Source organism: Phocoena sinus, chromosome X, assembly GCF_008692025.1.
Source record: "Phocoena sinus isolate mPhoSin1 chromosome X, mPhoSin1.pri, whole genome shotgun sequence".
Taxonomy (NCBI): domain Eukaryota; kingdom Metazoa; phylum Chordata; class Mammalia; order Artiodactyla; family Phocoenidae; genus Phocoena; species Phocoena sinus.
Genome location: NC_045784.1, coordinates 81575888 through 81594996, shown reverse-complemented (window position 1 = coordinate 81594996; position 19109 = coordinate 81575888). Strand labels below are relative to the sequence as shown.

The 19109-nt window shown below is 37.1% G+C and overlaps 1 protein-coding gene across 1 annotated transcript in view; it reads right to left on the bottom strand.

Annotated features, from left to right (window-relative positions):
• The window catches only part of DIAPH2 (diaphanous related formin 2), a 924369-nt gene that overhangs the window by 657132 nt on the left and 248128 nt on the right, over nt 1-19109 (bottom strand). Inside the window, 2 exon segments of the mRNA XM_032619577.1 lie at nt 14306-14414; nt 17026-17162. Of these exon segments, the coding sequence (XP_032475468.1) occupies nt 14306-14414; nt 17026-17162 (246 nt within the window).

Below are 19109 nucleotides of genomic sequence, written 5' to 3'. Positions count from 1 at the left end.
AAAAATAATAGGAAGTCTGAATTTTCTCCATTATTGATAAACATACTAGGCTAGAACTATGATTATGATTTTTAAGCAGTAAAAAAAGTTTCTGTATTTGCAATGTTATTAAATGATCTCCCTATATTATATGGAGATTTTAACATGATATCTATATAACCCATTTAACAAATGTATAAACATGTAGATAAAAACCACCAACTTTGCACATATGAGAAAGCATCCAATAATTTCTGCCATGCATAACTATACTAAACTGAATTACTATCAATTTTTCTATAACATTATAATCCTTCTTTTACCATAATAGGATACATTCTTTGTATAATAATCACCTACATTCTTTAGTCACAGGGTTCTATTGTCTTCATCCTGGGGTGTGGGGTGTGGTATAGAGAGTGAAATATCACAAAATAAATTTCAAGCTTCCTCAAGATATGGCTCTGTATTTGCTTAGGGTTTTCTTTGTAACCCCTAACTGCTGCCAATAAAATGTTTAAAATATAATGGGTGAATAGTCATTAAATGTTTCAAATTTTATTGACGAGATATACTACTACAAAAAGAAATTGCATTCAGTTTCTTAAGTGATAGAGGGGAAAATATTTAAACATAAAATATCTTCAAAAAATTCCTGGGAAAATGCTAGAACCTTTTATTTACTGTAACTCACCAGCTTTGAAAACTATACAAACATCTATCTGTTTGATCACAATTCACAGAACTATATAGTACAGTAATTGCCAACTCTAGGACATTCTCAGACAGATTATCCATATTGCCATTAGCTGTGACAAATTGTGCTTTTAAAATGTTATTGACACTGTCACACATTGACCTTACTAAGTACTTTTCTGACACTAACAAGGTCTTGCTTTATCCCAACCCAGCAGGAGTTAGGAAAAAAGATGGTTTGAGTCAAAATACGTACCAACGAAGAAAGATACAAATGTACAGAGAAAGTTAAGTCATAAAATGGAGGATTCCAAGCATGGCATTGCCAAGTACAAAGGTATGGAGGCAGAGAGATGAAATAGCATTAAATGTTCAGGGAACTGGGTACAGTATGACTGGATCAAAAACTATATGTAGAAGAGTGACGGAATATGAGGTTAGAGACAAAGCCACAGTTAGATGATGAAGTATTGATATTTTGTGTGGACTAGCATTAGACTTTACTCCTAGTGGCTATGGGAAGATGTAACAGGATTTTAAACAGTGATATAACAAGAATGGCATTTCAGAAGTATAACTTTGTAGAAAATGATTTAAAAGGGGCTGGAATGAAGGGCAGAAGATATTTAAGAGTCCAGGGAAATTATAAAACATTGAGATGTGACAACGCCCTGAAACAAAGAAGTAGCAGGGGCGGGAGGTAGATACTATTATACTAAAGAAGGAGAGTACAGCACTAAGGCAGTATAATTGGTAGGATTTGGTGACTGAGGGAATGGTGGATGGAGAAAGAGTATATTCGAAAATGACTTATGTTTCTCGTTTATGCTACTTGGTGGACAATGCTAAGGTTAACCAGGAATGGGCAAACGAGAAAGGAAGGCCTGGAAGACCACCAAGATGGTGGAGGAGTAAGACGTGGAAATCACCTTCCTCCCCACAAATACATCAGAAATACATCTACATGTGGAACACCTCCTACAGAACACCTACAGAATGCTGGCAGAAGACCTCAGACCTACTAAAAGGCAAGAAACTCCCCACATACCTGGGTAGGGCAAAAGAAAAAAGAAAAAACAGAGACAAAAGAATAGGGATGGGCCCTGCACCACTGGGAGGGAGCTGTGAAGGAGGAAAAGTTTCCATACACTAGGAAGCCCCTTCGTGGGGAGAGACTGCGGGTGGCGGAGGGGGAAGCTTCGGAGCCGCGGAGGAGAGCACAGCAACAGGGGTGTAGAGGGCAAAGCGGAGAGATTCCTGCACAGAGGATCGGTGCTGACCAGCACTCACCAGCCCGAGAGGCTTGTCTGCTCACCCCACGGGGCGGGCGGGGGCTGGGAGCTGAGGCTCGGGCTTCGGAGCTTAGATCTCAGAGAGAGGACTGGGGTTGGCTGCGTGAACACAGCCTGAAGGGGGCTAGTGTGCCACAGCTAGCTGGGAGGGAGTCTGGGAAAAAGTCTGGACCTGCTGAAGAGGCAAGAGACCATTGTTTCGGGGTGAACAAGGAGAGGTGATTCAGAGCAGCGCCTAAACGACCTCCAGAGATGGGTGTGAGCCACAGCTATCAGCACAGACCCCACAGACGGACATGAAGTGCTAAGGCTGCTGCTGTAGCCACCAAGAAGCCTGTGTGCAAGCACAGGTCACTATCTACACCTCCCCTCCTGGGAGCCTGTTGCAGCCCGCCACTGCCAGGGTCCCGTGATCCAGGGACAACTTCCCCGGGAGAACACATGGCACGCCTCACACTGGTTCAATGTCACGGAGGCCTCTGCTGCCACAGGCTTGCCCCGCATTCTGTAACCCTCCCTCCCACCGGCCTGAGTGAGCCAGAGGCCCCTAATCGGCTGCTACTTTAACCCTGTCCTGTCTGGGTGAGGAACAGATGGCCTCAGGGGACCTACACACAGAGGCGGGGCCAAATCCAAAGCCCAGGAGCTGTGCGAACAAAGAAGAGAAAGGGAAATCTCTCCATGCAGGTTCAGGAGCAGCGGATTAAATCCCCACAATCAACTTCATATACCCATCATCTCTGGAATACATGAATAGACGATGAATCATCCCAAAATTGAGGCAGTGGACTTTGGGAGCAACCATAGACTTGGGGTTTGCTTCCTGCATCTAATTTATTCCTGGCTTTATGTTTATCTTAGTTTAGTATATACAGTTAATTATTATTGGTAGATTTGTTTATTGATTTTGTTACTCTCTTCCTATTTCTTTTTTTTATATATAGATTTTTTTTCCTTTTTCTCTTTTTGTGACTGTGTATGTGTACACTTCTTTCTGTAATTTTGTCTGTAAAGCTCTGCTTTTACCATTTGTGCTAGGGTTCTGTCTGTTGGGGTTTTTTTTGTTGTTGTTTTTTGTTTTTGATTTTTTTTGCGGTACGCGGGCCTCTCACTGTTGTGGCCTCTCCCGTTGCGGAGCACAGGCTCCGGACGCGCAGGCTCAGCGGCCATGGCTCACGGGCCCAGCCGCTCCGCAGCATGTGGGATCTTCCCAGACTGGGGCACGAATCCGCGTCCCCTGCATTGGCAGGCAGACTCCCAACCACTGTGCCACCAGGGAAGCCCGGGTTATTTTTTTTTTGTATAATTTTTGGTGCTTGATATCATTGGTGGATTTGTTTGTTGGTTTGGTTGCTCTCTTCTTTCCTTCTTTTTTTCCATTTTAATTTTTATATTTTTAATAATGCTTTTTTTATTTTTAAGTTTATTTTATTTATTTTATTTATTTCATGCTTCTTTTGTCCCTTTTCTTCTGAGCCGTGTGGCTGACAGGGTCTTCGTGCCCTGGCCAGGTATCAGGCCTGTGCCTCTGAGGTGGGAGAGCCAAGTTCAGACACTGGTCCACCAGAGACCTCCTGGCTCCATCTAATATCAAATGGTGAAAGCCCTCCCAGAGATCTCCATCTCAACACTAAGACCCAGCTCCAGTTGATGACCAGCAAGCTACATTTCTGGACATCCTATGCCAAACAACTAGCAAGACAGGAACACAACCGCATCCATTAGCAGAGCGGCTGCCTAAAATCATTATAAGGTCACAGACACCCCAAAACACACCACTGGACACAGTCCTGCCCAGCAGAAAGACAAGATGCAGCCTCATCCACCAGAACACAGGCATCAGTCCCCTCCACGAGGAAGCCTACACAATGCACTGAACCAACATTACCCACTGGGGGCAAATACCAAAAACAATGTGAAATACGAACCTACAGCCTGTGAAAAGGAGACACCAAACACAGTAAGTTAAGCAAAATGAGAAGACATAGAAACACACAGCAGATGAAGGAGCAAGGTAAAAACCCACCAGACCAAACAAATGAAGAGGACATAGGCAATCCACCTGAAAAGGAATTCAGAGTAATGATAGTAAAGATGATCCAAAATCATGGAAATAGAATTGAGAAAATACAAGAAACATTTAAAAAGGACCGAGAAGAACTGAAGAGCAAACAAACAATGATGAACAACAAAATAAATAAAATTAAAAATTATCTAGAAGGAATCAATAGCAGAATAACTGAGGCAGAAGAATGGATAAGTGACCTGGAAGATAAAATAGTGGAAATAACTACTGCAGAGCAGAATAAAGAAAAAAGAATGAAAAGAATTGAGGACAGTCTCAGAGACCTCTGGGACAACACTAAACATACCAACATTTGAATTATAGGGGTACCAGGAGAAGAAAAGAAAAAGAAAGGGACTGAGAAAATATTTGAACATATTATAGTAGAAAACTTCCCTAATATGGGAAAGGAAATAATCAAGTCCACTAAGCACAGAGAGTCCCATACAGGATAAATACAAGGAGAAACATGCCAACACATATTAATCAAACTAACAAAAATTAAATACCAAGAAAAAATATTAAAAGCAGCAAGGGAAAATCAACAAATAACATACAAGGGAATCCCCATAAGGTTAAGAGCTGAACTTTCAGCAGAAACTCTGCAAGCCAGAAAGGAGTGGCAGGACATATTTAAAGTGATGAAAAGGAAAAACCTACAACCAAGATTACTCTACACAGCAAGGATCTCATTCACATTCAATGGAGAAAGTAAAACCTTGACAGACAAGCAAAAGCTAAGAGAATTCAGCACCACCAAACAAGCTTTACAACAAATCCAACTTCTCTAGGCATGAAACACAAATGAAGGAAAAGACCTACAATAACAAACCCAAAACAGTTAAGAAAATGGTAATACGAACATACATATTGATAACTACCTTAAATGTAAATGGATTAAATGCTCCAACCAAAAGACACAGACTGGCTGAATGGATACAAAACAAGACCCATATACATGCTGCCTACAGGAGACCCACTTCAGACCTAGGGACACATACAGACTGAAAGTGAAGGGATGGAAAAAGATATTCCATGCAAATGGAAATCAAAAGAAAACTGGAGTAGCAATTCTCATATCAGACAAAAGAGACTTTAAAGACTATTACAAGAGACAAAGAAGAACACTACATAATGATCTAGGGATCAATCCAAGAAGAAGATATAACAATTGTAAATATTCATACACCCAACATAGGAGCACCTCAATACATAAGGCAAATGCTAACAGCCATAAAAGGGGAAATTGACAGTAACACAATCATAGTAGGGAACTTTAACACCCCACTTTCACTGATGGACAGATCATCCAAAATGAAAATAAATAAGGAAACACAAGCTTTAAATGACACATTAAACAAGATGGACTTAATTGATATTTATAGGACATTCCAACCAAAAACAGAATACACTTTCTTCTCAAGTGCTCATGGAACATTCTCCAGGATAGATCATATCTTGGGTCACAAATGAAGCCTTGGTAAATTTAAGAAAATTGAAATCGTATCAAGTATCATTTCTGACCACAAGGCTATGAGACTAGATATCAATTACAAGAAAAAAACTGTAAAAAATACAAACACTTGGAGGCTAAACAATATGTTACTAAATAACCAAGAGGTCACTGAAGAAATCCAAGAGGAAATCAAAAAATACCTAGAAACAAATGACAATGAAAACACAAAGACCCAAAACCTATGGGATGCAGCAAAAGAAGTTCTAAGAGGGAAATTTATAGCAATACAGTCCTACCTCAAGAAAAAAGAAACATCTGAAGTAAACAACCTAACTTTACACAAAAAGAAATTAGAGAAAGAAGAACAAAAAAAAATACCCAAAGTTAGCAGAAGGAAAGAAATCATAAAGATCAGATCAGAAATAAATGAAAAAGAAATGAAGGAAACAGTAGCAAAGATGAATATAACTAAAAGCTGGTTCTTTGAGAAGATAAACAAAATTGATAAAACATTAGCCAGACTCATCAAGAAAAAAAGGAAGAAGACTCAAATCAACAGAACTAGAAATGAAAAAGGAGAAGTAACAGCTGACATTGCAGAAATACAAAGAATCATGAGAGATTACTACAAACAACTCTATGCCAATAAAATGGACAACCTGGAAGAAATGGACAAATTCTTAGAAAAGCACAACCTTCTGAGACTGAACCAGGAAGAAATAGATATTATAAACAGGCCAATCACAAGCACTGAAATTGAAACTCTGATTAAAAATCTTCCCACAAACAGAAGCCCAGGACCAGATGGCTTCACAGGTGAATTCTATCAAACATTTACAGAAGAGCTAACACCTATCCTTCTCAAACTCTTCCAAAATATATAGCAGAGGGAGGAACACTCCCTAACTCATTCTACGAGGCCACCATCACCCTGATACCAAAACCAGACAACGATGTCACAAAGAAAGAGAACTATAGGCCAATATCAGTGATGAACATAGATGCAAAAATCCTCAACAAAATACTAGGAAACAGAATCCAACAGCACATTAAAAGGATCACACACCATGATCAAGTGGGGTTTATCCCAGGAATGTGAGGATTCTTCAATATATGCAAGTAAATCAATATGATACACCATATTAACAAATTAAAGGAGAAAACCTGTATGATCATCTCAATAGATGCAGAAAAAGCTTTCAACAAAATTCAACACCCATTTATGATAAAAACCCTCCAGTAAGTAGGCACAGAGGGAACTTACCTCAACATAATAAAGGCCATATACGACAAACCCACAGCCAACATCATTCTCAATGGTGAAAAACTGAAACCATTTCCACTAAGATCAAGAACAAGACAGGGTTATCTACTCTCACCACTATTATTGAACATAGTTTTGGAAGTTTTAGCCACAGCAATCAAGGAAGAAAAAGAAATAAAAGGAATATAAATTGGAAAAGAAGAAGTAAAACTTTCACTGTTTGCATATGATACTATACATAGAGAATCCTAAAGATGTCACCAGAAAACTACTAGAGCTAATCAATGAATTTGGTAAAGTAGCAGGATACAAAATTAATGCACAGAAACCTGTTGGATTACTATACGCTAACAAGGAAAGAATATCTCTGAAAAAAATGGTTCTGAAGAACCTAGGGGTGGGACAGGAATAAAGACACAGCTGTAGAGAATGGACTTGAGGACACAGGGAGGGGGAAGTGTAAGCTGGGAGGAAGTGATAGAGTGGCATGGACATATATACACTACCAAATATAAAATAGCTAGCTAGTGGGAAGCAGCCACATAGCACAGGGAGGTCAGCTGGGTGCTTTGTGACCACCTAGAGCAGTGGGATAGGGAGGGTGGGAGGGAGACACAAGAGGAAGGAGATATGGGTATATATGTATATGTATAGCTGATTCACTTTGTTATAAAGGAGAAAGTAACACACCATTGTAAAGCAATTATACTCCAATAAAGATGTTAAAAAAAGAGAGAAAGGCAGGTTAAGGTTGGAGAGTGGACTGGAGCAGGAAGGAGAGGATGAAGATAAGGAAGAAAAGTACAGTTAAGGACAATACTGAATTTGAAATCCAGTCAGAAGGGAGCTGAATATATGGAATCTGTGAGTCAGGATGCATTTGGAATAGAAGAGTTCAGAGAGATTCATCACATAGAAGTGCTGGTGGAAGTCATAAGGATGGATAATGCTGCCAAGGACAATGTACAGAATGAGCAAAGGACCAGAGCAAAGGATCAAAGGACTATGGATCAACCTCTAGGAATAAGTATATTTTAAGGCCAAGCATAGAGACAGGAGATTTTAAATGTAACAAAGAGGTAAAATAAAAATGAGGAGAGCTTAGTATCATAGAAGTTGAGGGAAGAGAGAGCTTTGTTCAAGAGTGACCAATAGCATTGAATGGTGCTGTGGAAACCAATATGATGACTTCCAAAGTGTCTGTTGCTTTTCATATTACAGAGGTCACTAGTGATTCCCCGTTACCAAAAATGATCGATTTGGCAATTATTCAACTTTGAAACAGGTTTAAAATAAAAGACATCCTTCTTTAACTCCGAAGTTATTTTTGTACTTGAAACATGACATGTTGTAAATATTTCTATACAACCCCCCATTGTACTAATTCTAGTTTTTAAATGGTAGTAGTATAAAATTGTCAATAAATAGTTATTTAGCTTCCTAAGTAGTATCAGACATTCCTTCAACACAATATTTAACACACTCATTTACTTTTCCACAAATTTCCTCCTTATCCATAGCTGCAGTGCCTTGTTTTATTATAAATGTACCTCTACTGACAAATAATAAATGATTTATCCAAAGCTACTTTCTCATATGTGATGGTACGAGTGCACTAATAGCTAATTTATAAGTATGCTTAGAGTAAAATCTCAACACTTGAGAACGACTGTGGAAAGAATCACGCTACAGAGAATCAGTCCATATGCCTGAGGGTTTGTCTATTTAAGCATGAACATCTGTTTTTGCATTGAACTCTTTCTGAAGAGAATTCCTGAATTCCCATATTCTTAAAATATCCTAGGTATAATTTGTTATTTTATTTTTTTGCTGACTCAGGGGCATGATTAAATATGTGAGTTAGTGAGAGATGATGGAACACATAGATGCCCTCAGGAGCTATTGAGAGATACAGGGCTATTTGCTCTGACGCCAAATGAAACCAAATGTTATAATTTTTGAATTCCAGTTCCACTCTTTTATTATGTTTCTATCTCCTTCTCCCTTGCTTTCATTGTGTCAGTTGTTGCTTCTTCATCATCTCAGTGCACAAGTCTGGAATAAATTGTCTTCCAACCTCCCAACTCGTGCTTCTAGTCTGCTATGGATGGAAAACAGAAAATCGGGCCATTAAGATAACATAGGAAGAAAGAGTTAATAGGCTCTGATTAAAGCCCAAAAGGTCTTTGTCATCATGAGGCTTACTTGATGGATTTGGTGACATTTTGTAGGCTACTCAGATTATTTTCTTTTTTTCTTTTTTTCTTTTTTTTTGGTTCTGAGTTATATTCCAAAATGATAAATCTCTCAAATAGGTGAGGTCTGGATAAGTGAACCAACTGTATATTTACTTCTATGTTTTTGTGTACCATATCTAATTATAACATGCACAATTTTTAAAATTATTTTCAGCATGTTAGACAACATTTTTTAGATGTATTAAATCATGCTAAAATAAAAACACTTCTGCACACAGCTCCTGAAATACTTTAAGACATTGCAACTTTCAGACTAATAGCAGCCTGTGAAGACTGGGGCTGGTTTTTATAATACATCATTGGAGGTTAACTCTATGACCTTCTCCTTCCATAAACAACTATTATTGGGAGGGACAAATTAGGAGTTTGGGATTAACATATACATACTACTATATATAAAATAGATCACCAACAAAGACCTACTGTTATAGCACAGGGAACTATACTCAATATCTTGTAATAACCTATAATGGAAGAGAATGTAAAATTTATATATACCCACATTCATAGGTATACAGGCATACATATATATGTATATGTATAGCTGAATCACTTTGCTGTACACCTGAAACTAACACAACACTGTAAATCAACCATACTTCAATTAAAACAAATTTTTTTTAATAATAAAAATAAAAGTTAAAGGGGAAAAAAAACAACGATTACTAATGCTCAGTGTACCCTAGCTTTTCCTGATGGGCTACGTAGAAATCAGTTTCAACTATATGTTGGTATTACCTCACTCTGTCTTTTGTGAAGGGGCTGGCAGACTACTCTGGCCTCTATTTTGTGTGTGTGTGTGTGTGTGTGGTACGTGGGCCTCTCACTGTTGTGGCCTCTCCCACTGCGGAGTACAGGCTCCGGACGCACAGGCCCAGCGGCCATGGCTCACGGGCCCAGCCGCTCCACGGCATGTGGGATCCTCCCAAACTGGGGCACGACCCCTGTCCCCTGCATCGGCAGGTGGACTCTCAACCACTGCACCACCAGGGAAGCCCTCTGGCCTCTATTTTTACCTACTGGAAGCCGTTCTCCTGCCTTCCACCCTACCAGAGTACTGGTTTTGTATCAGTAAAGATAATTTTCTGGAAAATTTCTATTGATCCTTCAATACCCAGTTAAAGCATCACCTCATCACTGAAGCCTTCCTTGACTTATGCAGGACATACCTAAATTTGCCTTCCTTTGTGTCCTCATTAAACCTTACCAAGAGGAAAGGGACATAGCTGGGGAAGCATTGCTATTCCAAGCAAAGTGTTCTGCATGATAAAATGTTTGAGGGCATTTAAAAGGCTACAGCATATTTGGGAAACACCAGGTTTAATACGGCTAAAACATATGGTACATTTGGGAGTGTGACAGGCTGTAAGGCCAGAATGTTAGATTGGGACCATATTGAGAAAGGTCATTCATCATGCTTAGGCTTTTCACTTTTATCAAGCAATGGGTCATGAGCATAGATAGGTTTCTAGGAATGCTACTATGTTAGAATCAGATTTATTTTTAAAGGATAACCAACAGTAGTACAAAATATTTGTCTGTTTTGGGGAAGAATGTATCAGTTTGGGGTACTAATTAGGAAATTGTTGGAATTATATTGCTGGGAGAAGATAAAGACAGTGGAGATAGACAGACTGGGATAGATTCATAGTCTTTTGTAAGACTTGATGATTAACTGGATGCAGGGAACAAAGAAGAATGAAGTCTTGAGGAAAACCAAAGATCAGGAAGAAAATGATACCTCTCTATTATCTAAAATGAGAAAGGCAGGAAGAAGAGTAGACTTCTTTTAGGGGGGAAATCATGCTAAGGGAAAGAGAAAATGAGCTCATTTTACTAAGAGGAGGTACCATATAGTGGTTAAGAGCAAGTACTCTGAAGACAGATACTCTAGGGTCTAAAGTGAGCTTTACTTCCTATTTACTATGTGACCCTAGAAAAGTTATCTAACCTCTATGAGCCTCAGCTTACTCATCTATAAAATGGGGATACTACTACTATCTCTCTCAGAGAATTGCTGTGAGGTTTAAAATGAGGTAACATATTAAAGTATTTAGAACATTGGCACATGGCTTATAAATGCTATTTTTAATTTTGAATTTTTATGACGCTTCTAAAACATCCAGTTAGCTATTTGGACAGGTAGGATTGAATACCGATATGAGCCAGACTTAAAACCTGGGGAATCACTAGAACATAGTTGGACGTTAAAGCTAGAGAAGCAATTGAGAGCATTCACATATGTGTGTATCAATACATATAGATGTATATGTATATGAGCTTATATACGTGTGTATGTGTGTGTCCATATGTATGTATAAACAAAAATGATGACAGAATGGGACCAAGAAAAGAACATAAAGAATAAAATAGCCAAGAAGTAAGAAGAAACGCACGAAGAAGATAGAGAAAGAACAGTTAGAGGTATTCAGCGAGCAAGAAGAAGATGGTGCCTAGAAAGCCAAAGGCAGGAATATTTTCAAGGAGGGAGTGACCAATAGAGCCAAGCAATCAGGATTGGAAAGAAGCCACTGGACTTTGAAATTCAAAGATCATTGTCAACCTTTTGAAGAACTGTGAAAAAGTTGAGTTGTGAAAGGTAATTTAGGAAACAGAGAAAACAAGTATGGATGATTCTTTTAGAGACTTAGACTATAAAATGAAAAAGAAAGATGAGAAGCTACTTTGAAGGATAACTAGGATCAAAAGAAGGCACTGTAGTATGGGGGAGACTTGAGAAGGCTACTCAGCTGAAGGAAAGTCAATGAACAGAGAACATATGAAGATATATGATTTATTGTCTATTTCTTGAACTACTGAAGATAATAAAACTCCTATCACAGGTACAAAATATATGAGCTAGAAAACTTCTGTGAGAACTTAATAACCTCTTTTGGAATCCAAAAAGCAGGGGGGTGGGGGGGGTATGTAGTTATTATTTAAAAATATAATTAGTCCTGTATTTTAACAGAATTACTTCCTGAGACTGTAATAACATTTTGAGAAGTCTCAGGATACTACAGAAATAGAAAAGTAATTCTGTTAAAATACGGCACTCATTTCATTCTTTAAACAACAGATTTTAAACTTTTGTTTTTCATTCTGTATTCTGAATATATTTTTGAACTTTTAGATATTTTTTTCATCCACGTGAAATAATCCAAATAAACAAACCCACTTCACAATTCTTCTGAGAGTACCAGGCTCTGTATATAACAAATCATTAACTTTCGTACCTCATTAAAATAGGAAATTTCAAATTGTGATTTGCATATGTTTGCATCTATAATCAGTATTCAACAATTTCTTGAATACCTAGCAAGACGTCTATGATCCTTCCATGTTACTTGTTAAAAACTTGCCACTTTTATCATTCCATTCAGTCCAGCTTCGTGAAGGCTAGCAAATGTCATTCCCACCTCATTGTGTGGGCTGAACTATTCTATGGCAGGGGTGTCATTTAAAGGTCAGACAATACAGTATACACATGTTGGCATCACATAGACCTGGCTTCAAATCATAGCTCTACCTCTCAACAGCTGTGTGATTTTGAGTGAGTGAATGATCTGAGTGAGGAATGAAAACTTTGAATATAGATAAAACACTTAATTCCTCCTAAGCAAACTTTGCAAGACAAGTACAAACTCCTACATACAACTGAAAGTCAATGAGATTTAGTTAGGTAAGCCCAAGCACAGAAACAAGAACAAAGAGTTCAAGAAGTCATCTTAAAAAAGACAGTTTCCAAACCTTTCAGTAGAGATGTTAAATTTTATTGAAATAAATTGTATAATAAGAAGTATATTTAAAAAAGGAAACACTGAAAGGAAATCCCCCAAGCATTAAAAAATGTAATACACTGGCCATAAAAGGCACACCATAAAAGTCTATCTGAGGCTTCCCTGGTGGCGCAGTGGTTGAGAGTCCACCTGCTGATGCAAGGAACGTGGGTTCGTGCCCCGGTCCAGGAGGATCCCACATACCACAGAGCGGCTGGGCTCGTGAGCCATGGCCACTGAGCCTGCGCGTCCAGAGCCTGTGCTCCACAACGGGAGAGGCCACAACAGTGAGGCCAGCGTACCGCAAAAAAAAAAAAAAAAAAGTCTATCTGAAATGTTCATCATAGCTGGAGTAGAAGTAACAATTAACAAATTTCTTCAAGTATTTGGAAAGGGATTATAGTTTTGTAACACTACAGTATTTTCTTTGGACAAGCCAAATTATCTATCTGCTGTAGTTTGAATCTCTGGTGAAAACAGGTAACTACACTTAACAATAAAATTAAAAAGGGGAAAAGAAACTCTTTGTTTTTATATCAGATAAGAAATTTTAATATTTAAACACTCACTACTAAATAATTTAATAAAATAAACGTGGACCCATGTTCTCTTTGTTGAATGACACTACAAGGGTTTAAAAAATATTTCAGAAAGTGTTTCCCATGGTACATTAAATGCTAAACACTGTCTAAAAGAAAGAGATGGGCACCACAGACTAACAAACCTGGCATCGAATTTGACTGTCCCACTTACAAGCTGTGGCACCTTAGACAAGTTATTTAATCTCAGCCTATTTGTCTCATAAGCAAAATGGAGATAATAATAGTACCTACATAGCTGAATTGTGAGAATTAAACTAGATAGTATATGTAAATTGAAATGTTTAGTCCAGAATCTCACACGATAAGTACAGTCAATAAATAAGAGTTCTCATCACTAAAGAACAATGTTATCTTTCATAAAATGGCTCATTTCCTGAAACCATCTAAGAAAAGATAGCAAATTTTGTCATTTTCTAAAGAAGACATATAGGTTGGGTCTACACAGGACTATGAGACAGACCATGACCTAAGAGTTGCAATTCAATCCTCCCTATTCTGGGCAGTGAAACTTCTGAACGCTGTGTGAATGGCACAAAAAAAGAGATGTGCTTAGTTTTCTTAAATTTCTACAACGAGTCCACACAGACCTCATTAACCCTCAGGATAACGGCAGTGGCTGAACTGTTTGCCCTCTTGCCCTGATTAATGCTAAGGCTTTAATTTCCATGGCTTATTACAATAATTACTAAATTTCTATCCAAATATTTATGATCATCATATTTATAATAATTCAAAGTACTTTTCCTAATTTTAAACAAATTGTCATTTTCACAGACAAAACCATAGCTTCTATGAATGACCAAGCAACAGGAAGAATTTCATTTTTATGTTCCCTTCTATTTAAATGCTAGCTAAAATGGAGTTGGTGTCATACAGAACCAGTACTCTAAATATAACCCCGGAAACTAACTCACCTGTAATTGCAAAGCTTCATGGTTTTCTAATCCTTCCACAATTGGTGAAAATCGTTCTCTGTTATTTCGTTCTGCTGCTGTAGTTATAGCTCCTAAAAGTTTATCTAGACTATAGAAAAAAAATAGAAATGAGAAATACATCTTACACATACTATATGAATATAGGTTATCCCTTATACAGTCTTCCCTGTTTTCTTTCTGGTGCTTGATGTTTTCACATAGACCACCACAATTTAAGAATTGTGTTCTTGTCCACATATTTCTACAAGGCAAATGTTGATAGAGTTAAATAACTTTAGGGCACTAAAATGAAAATTCAATTTGAAAGTCTTGAGGAAAATAACTTTTCTGGGTGACATTTAAAAAAAAATACTTAATTGATAAACATTAAAATTTTAAGTTTCAGGTTTTGATATTTCATGTGTTAACATAGATATTAATGTCACTTAAACGTGATATGGCATTTACAATTATTCAAAGTTTATTCAAGTGTAAACGGACTGTAATTTTATAATAAAGTGCTGAAAAGCGTAAATATTTCTTAAAGAACTTAAAAAAACCCCCAGGATTCTTTGCAAATGGAACAAGGAAAAAAACCTAAAAGAGAAAGCCCAGTAAATTAGAGAAGCATCTATAATTACCAAGCACAAGAAACTTATTCACCTGAACAAAAATATTGGAAACTATCTCGGTACAGTGTCTGAATCAAATTAACCTCTATGTAGTATACTACTATTATCAAACTATATCTGAAATTATAATTAACTCATAAAATATACCAGGGTAGGGTACATTATATGAATTAAGTACTGAAAACCTAACAGACTAGAAAAATATTTCTTACTTGTGTATAAACTGATTTTTCTATAAAACCTAAGGAAGGAAGCCTATCTGCATAAGTTATCTCATGCTCAGTTTGTTCTCACTAAGACTTAATGTGTGATAATATTTTTGTTCAGTGTTTGTCTTTTGGTTTCGAAGGATGAACAAGCACTAAGAAACATCTCATTTTATTCCAAGAGGTATGAGAAAGTCAACATATTAGAAGAATCCTAAATCTTTGCCTGCCCCATTATAATTCAAACTGAAATGATTACTGCCACACAGAGTGTTCAGAAGAAATATTTTAGTTCATGTCCGTAGCAGGTATTACATTCTTTATCTCAATGGTTTCTTACCAACTGGATATCAAATCTTTAATTTTGCTTCTAACTCAATATTATTTCCATAAGAAGAAATGATCTAATGCATAGTCAGCAACAACTTGCTGAAATTGGCACTTATGTGCACTCTGAGTAGTTACCAACAGCCTTTCGTTCTTTCCAACCAGTTAATTTAATTCCATTAATATTGCTTCATCTTTTCACTTACCATAGGCAGAAAGGATGCTCAACATCACTAATCATTAGAGAAATGCAAATCAAAACTACCTCACACCAGTCAGAATGGCCATCATCAAGAAATCTACAAACAATAAACGCTGGAGATGGTGTGGAGAAAAGGGAACCCTCGTGCACTGTTGGTGGGAATGTCAATTGATACAGCCACTATGGAGAAGAGTATGGGGATTCCTTAAAAATCTAAAAATAGAACTACCCTATAAACCAGCAATCCCACTACTGGGCATCTGAGAAAACCATAATTCAAAAAGAGTCATGTACCACAATGATCATTGCAGCTCTATTTACAATTGCCAGGACATGGAAGCAACCTAAGTGTCCATTGACAGATGAATGGATAAAGAAGATGTGGCACATATATACAATGGGATATTACTCAGCCATAAAAAGAAACGAAAATGAGTTATTTGTACTGAGGTGGATGGACCTAGAGTCTGTCATACAGAGTGAAGTAAGTCAGAAAGAAAAAAACAAATACTGTATGCTAACACATACATATGGAATCTAAAAAAAAAAAATTGGTTCTGAAGAACCTAGGGGCAGGACAGGAATAAAGATGCAGACATAGAGAATGGACTTGAGGACACGGGGAGGGGAAGGGTAAGCTGGGACGAAGTAAGAGAGTGTCATGACTAATATATACTACCAAATGTAAAATAGATAGCTAGTGGGAAGCAGCCACACAGCACAGGGAGATCAGCTGGGTGCTTTGTGACCACCTAGAGGGGTGGGATAAGGAGGTTGGGAGGGAGACACAAGAGGGAGGAGATATGGGGATATATGTATATGTATGGCTGATTCACTTTGTTATACAGCAGAAACTAACAGAACATTGTAAAGCAATTATACTCCAATAAAGATGTTAAAAAAATAAAATAAAATTATAGTACAAAATAAAGCATCTAGTTAATTCAGTTAAGGAAGTCAAATTTTGTGATGTGCATGTGTGAGGGTGTATGTTGTATAGGGTATGTATATGTGTGTGCCTGTGTGTGTGCTTAGCCAAAATTACTCCCTAACTGACCTTTTCCCACTTTTCTAATAATTGCTTTACCTTCAACTAGACAAAATTCTATTCATTAACTTTGAATATCCAACTTTGAAGAACTCTCCATTAGGATTCTATCTTTTTAAACCTATTTTTCAAAGAATCAAAAAAAAGCTAATATCCAAATAGATAAGGTAAAATATCAATATTTTTTCTAAAATTTAATAGCATTTTCATGCAAGTTATCAAAAGAAACAGCACAAAAGTAGGACTTGTTAATTTCTCAAGTGTCATTTTCTACACAGTTAATATAATAATAGAGCAATACGTACATGTTCTCTTCTCCAACAATACAAATAGCAGAAAGTATTTTTACTATTTCAGTCATCATGTTGGGTTGTTTGGGGTCAACTGCTCTTGCCAACAGTAAAAGGCTTCTTTCATCACCTAGAATCCTTTGCAATCCAAACTGAAAAAAATTTTTAAAAATGAACTTTCATTCAAAATGTTTTTGGAACACATCTTTAATTTTAAAAAGCAACTAAACAATGATTTTCTAAAAGCCAATACCTCCACAGTGAGGTTCTACTTAATTAGATGAATGTTCTTCAAATGCAGTTGTTTTTTATTTGAAATGACTGCATCTTGGAGTTTTGTCCTTTGGTCAGATATGATCTCCATTAGCCTGCCTAAAACTTCCATAAAAATTTGGAAGAAATATGGGAACCACCAATATTTTCTCAACAAAGAAGAATATGTAAAGAACATACTGATATGATTTTCTAAAGCAGTTCTACTTATGTCACTGGGTCTCCCTGGAGATGTCTGGAACTCATGGTTAAATTCTCCAATATGTCTGTATGGAAAACTAAGTTGAACAAAAAGGGTAAAACATTGAAAAGCTCTTTTGTATACTACATGCCAGTTAAAGAAGCAGTAGACCTCTGTATGGATTTTCCCATACCTTCTCTCTCTTAGCCTCCCTCTTTCAAGCAGTTGTGCTGCATTACAAAAGTTATGAACAGAAAGAAATGGAGCCTGGGTTTTACTAAGTGTCACAGTCAACTAGGCAGAGAAGCCAGACACCATTTTCATTTATTTTCTAGGCTTGAATATATGCATGCAAATGTGCATCATAAGAATGACTAGGTAAAAAAATGAAGAAAGCCCAAAACTCAGGTTTTCACTACATGAAGAAGGTGATATTTTCTTTGATCTTTGTCCCACAAAGTATTTCTCAGATTTCTTGTGAAATAATGTTTGCTTCTTTTTACACTTTAACAGTGAAATCCAACAACATTTCATTGGAGCAAAATTGCCATTTCAAGCTATCCTTTAGTTAAACACCACACATTTGAATATTTTCATGGTTCCTAATTTATCTTCTAAAAGAATTCAGGGCTAAAAAAAACATAGCTAAAGCTCTTAAATATGACTTTACTCAAGGTCATGACAAATAAGGAAATTTACAGAGACAAGACAAAAAAAGGAAATGGAAGAGACGAGATTAAAAAGAAGCAAAGAAAAACAGAAGGACTATATAAGTATAAAGGTAGCCAGTAAATAATAAGTAGTAAGGAAAATAAGTGATGTGGAAAACTGAGAGAGATGGTTACCATGCAATTACCAAACTTAAAATAAATTTAAAAATCAGTTAGACTGAGAGTGAAATCATTTAATTTTTCAAATTTCCATTTTATTATTAAAAGTAGTTTGTAATGTGTAGGGACATACTCAAAATAAAAATGAAGATATGAGAAATGATGGAAAACCATCAATCTAAACATCAGAGCAATATTATAGCAATGGAAGTTAAGGGACAATGGGTTGCTTTTTATGATCCTATTATTACATGCATTGTATAAGCAAAAAGAGTTTTTGATGTAGGTAATCAAAACTCCTGAGGGCCAGCAAATTTGATGTATGAGTCATTTCAGATGAAAGTTTCATTCTTTGATTATGACAATTCATTCCAACATGAAATGGATATATTACTGTATATTTTTTTTATTTTGAATGTGTACTTTATGCCCATTGTTTCACACGCCTATAATTTAAATGACCTACCATTTAGTCATGTTCCTAGGACCTATGTGCAAGACATTAACATGCTCTAACTAAAGCCTAATCTTAATATAGAATAATCTAAGTTAAACTATCGTGTTTTACAATGTTATTGGGAATGTAAATTGGTACAACCACTATGGAGCACAGTATGGAGGTTCCTTAAAAAACTAAAAATAGGGGCTTCCCTGGTGGCACAGTGGTTGAGAGTCCGCCTGCCTATGCAGGGGACACGGGTTCGTGCCCTGGTCCAGGAAGATCCCACATGCTGCGGAGCGGCTGGGCCCGTGAGTCATGGCCAGTGAGCCTGCGTGTCTGGAGCCTGTGCTCCACAATGGGAGAGGCCACAACA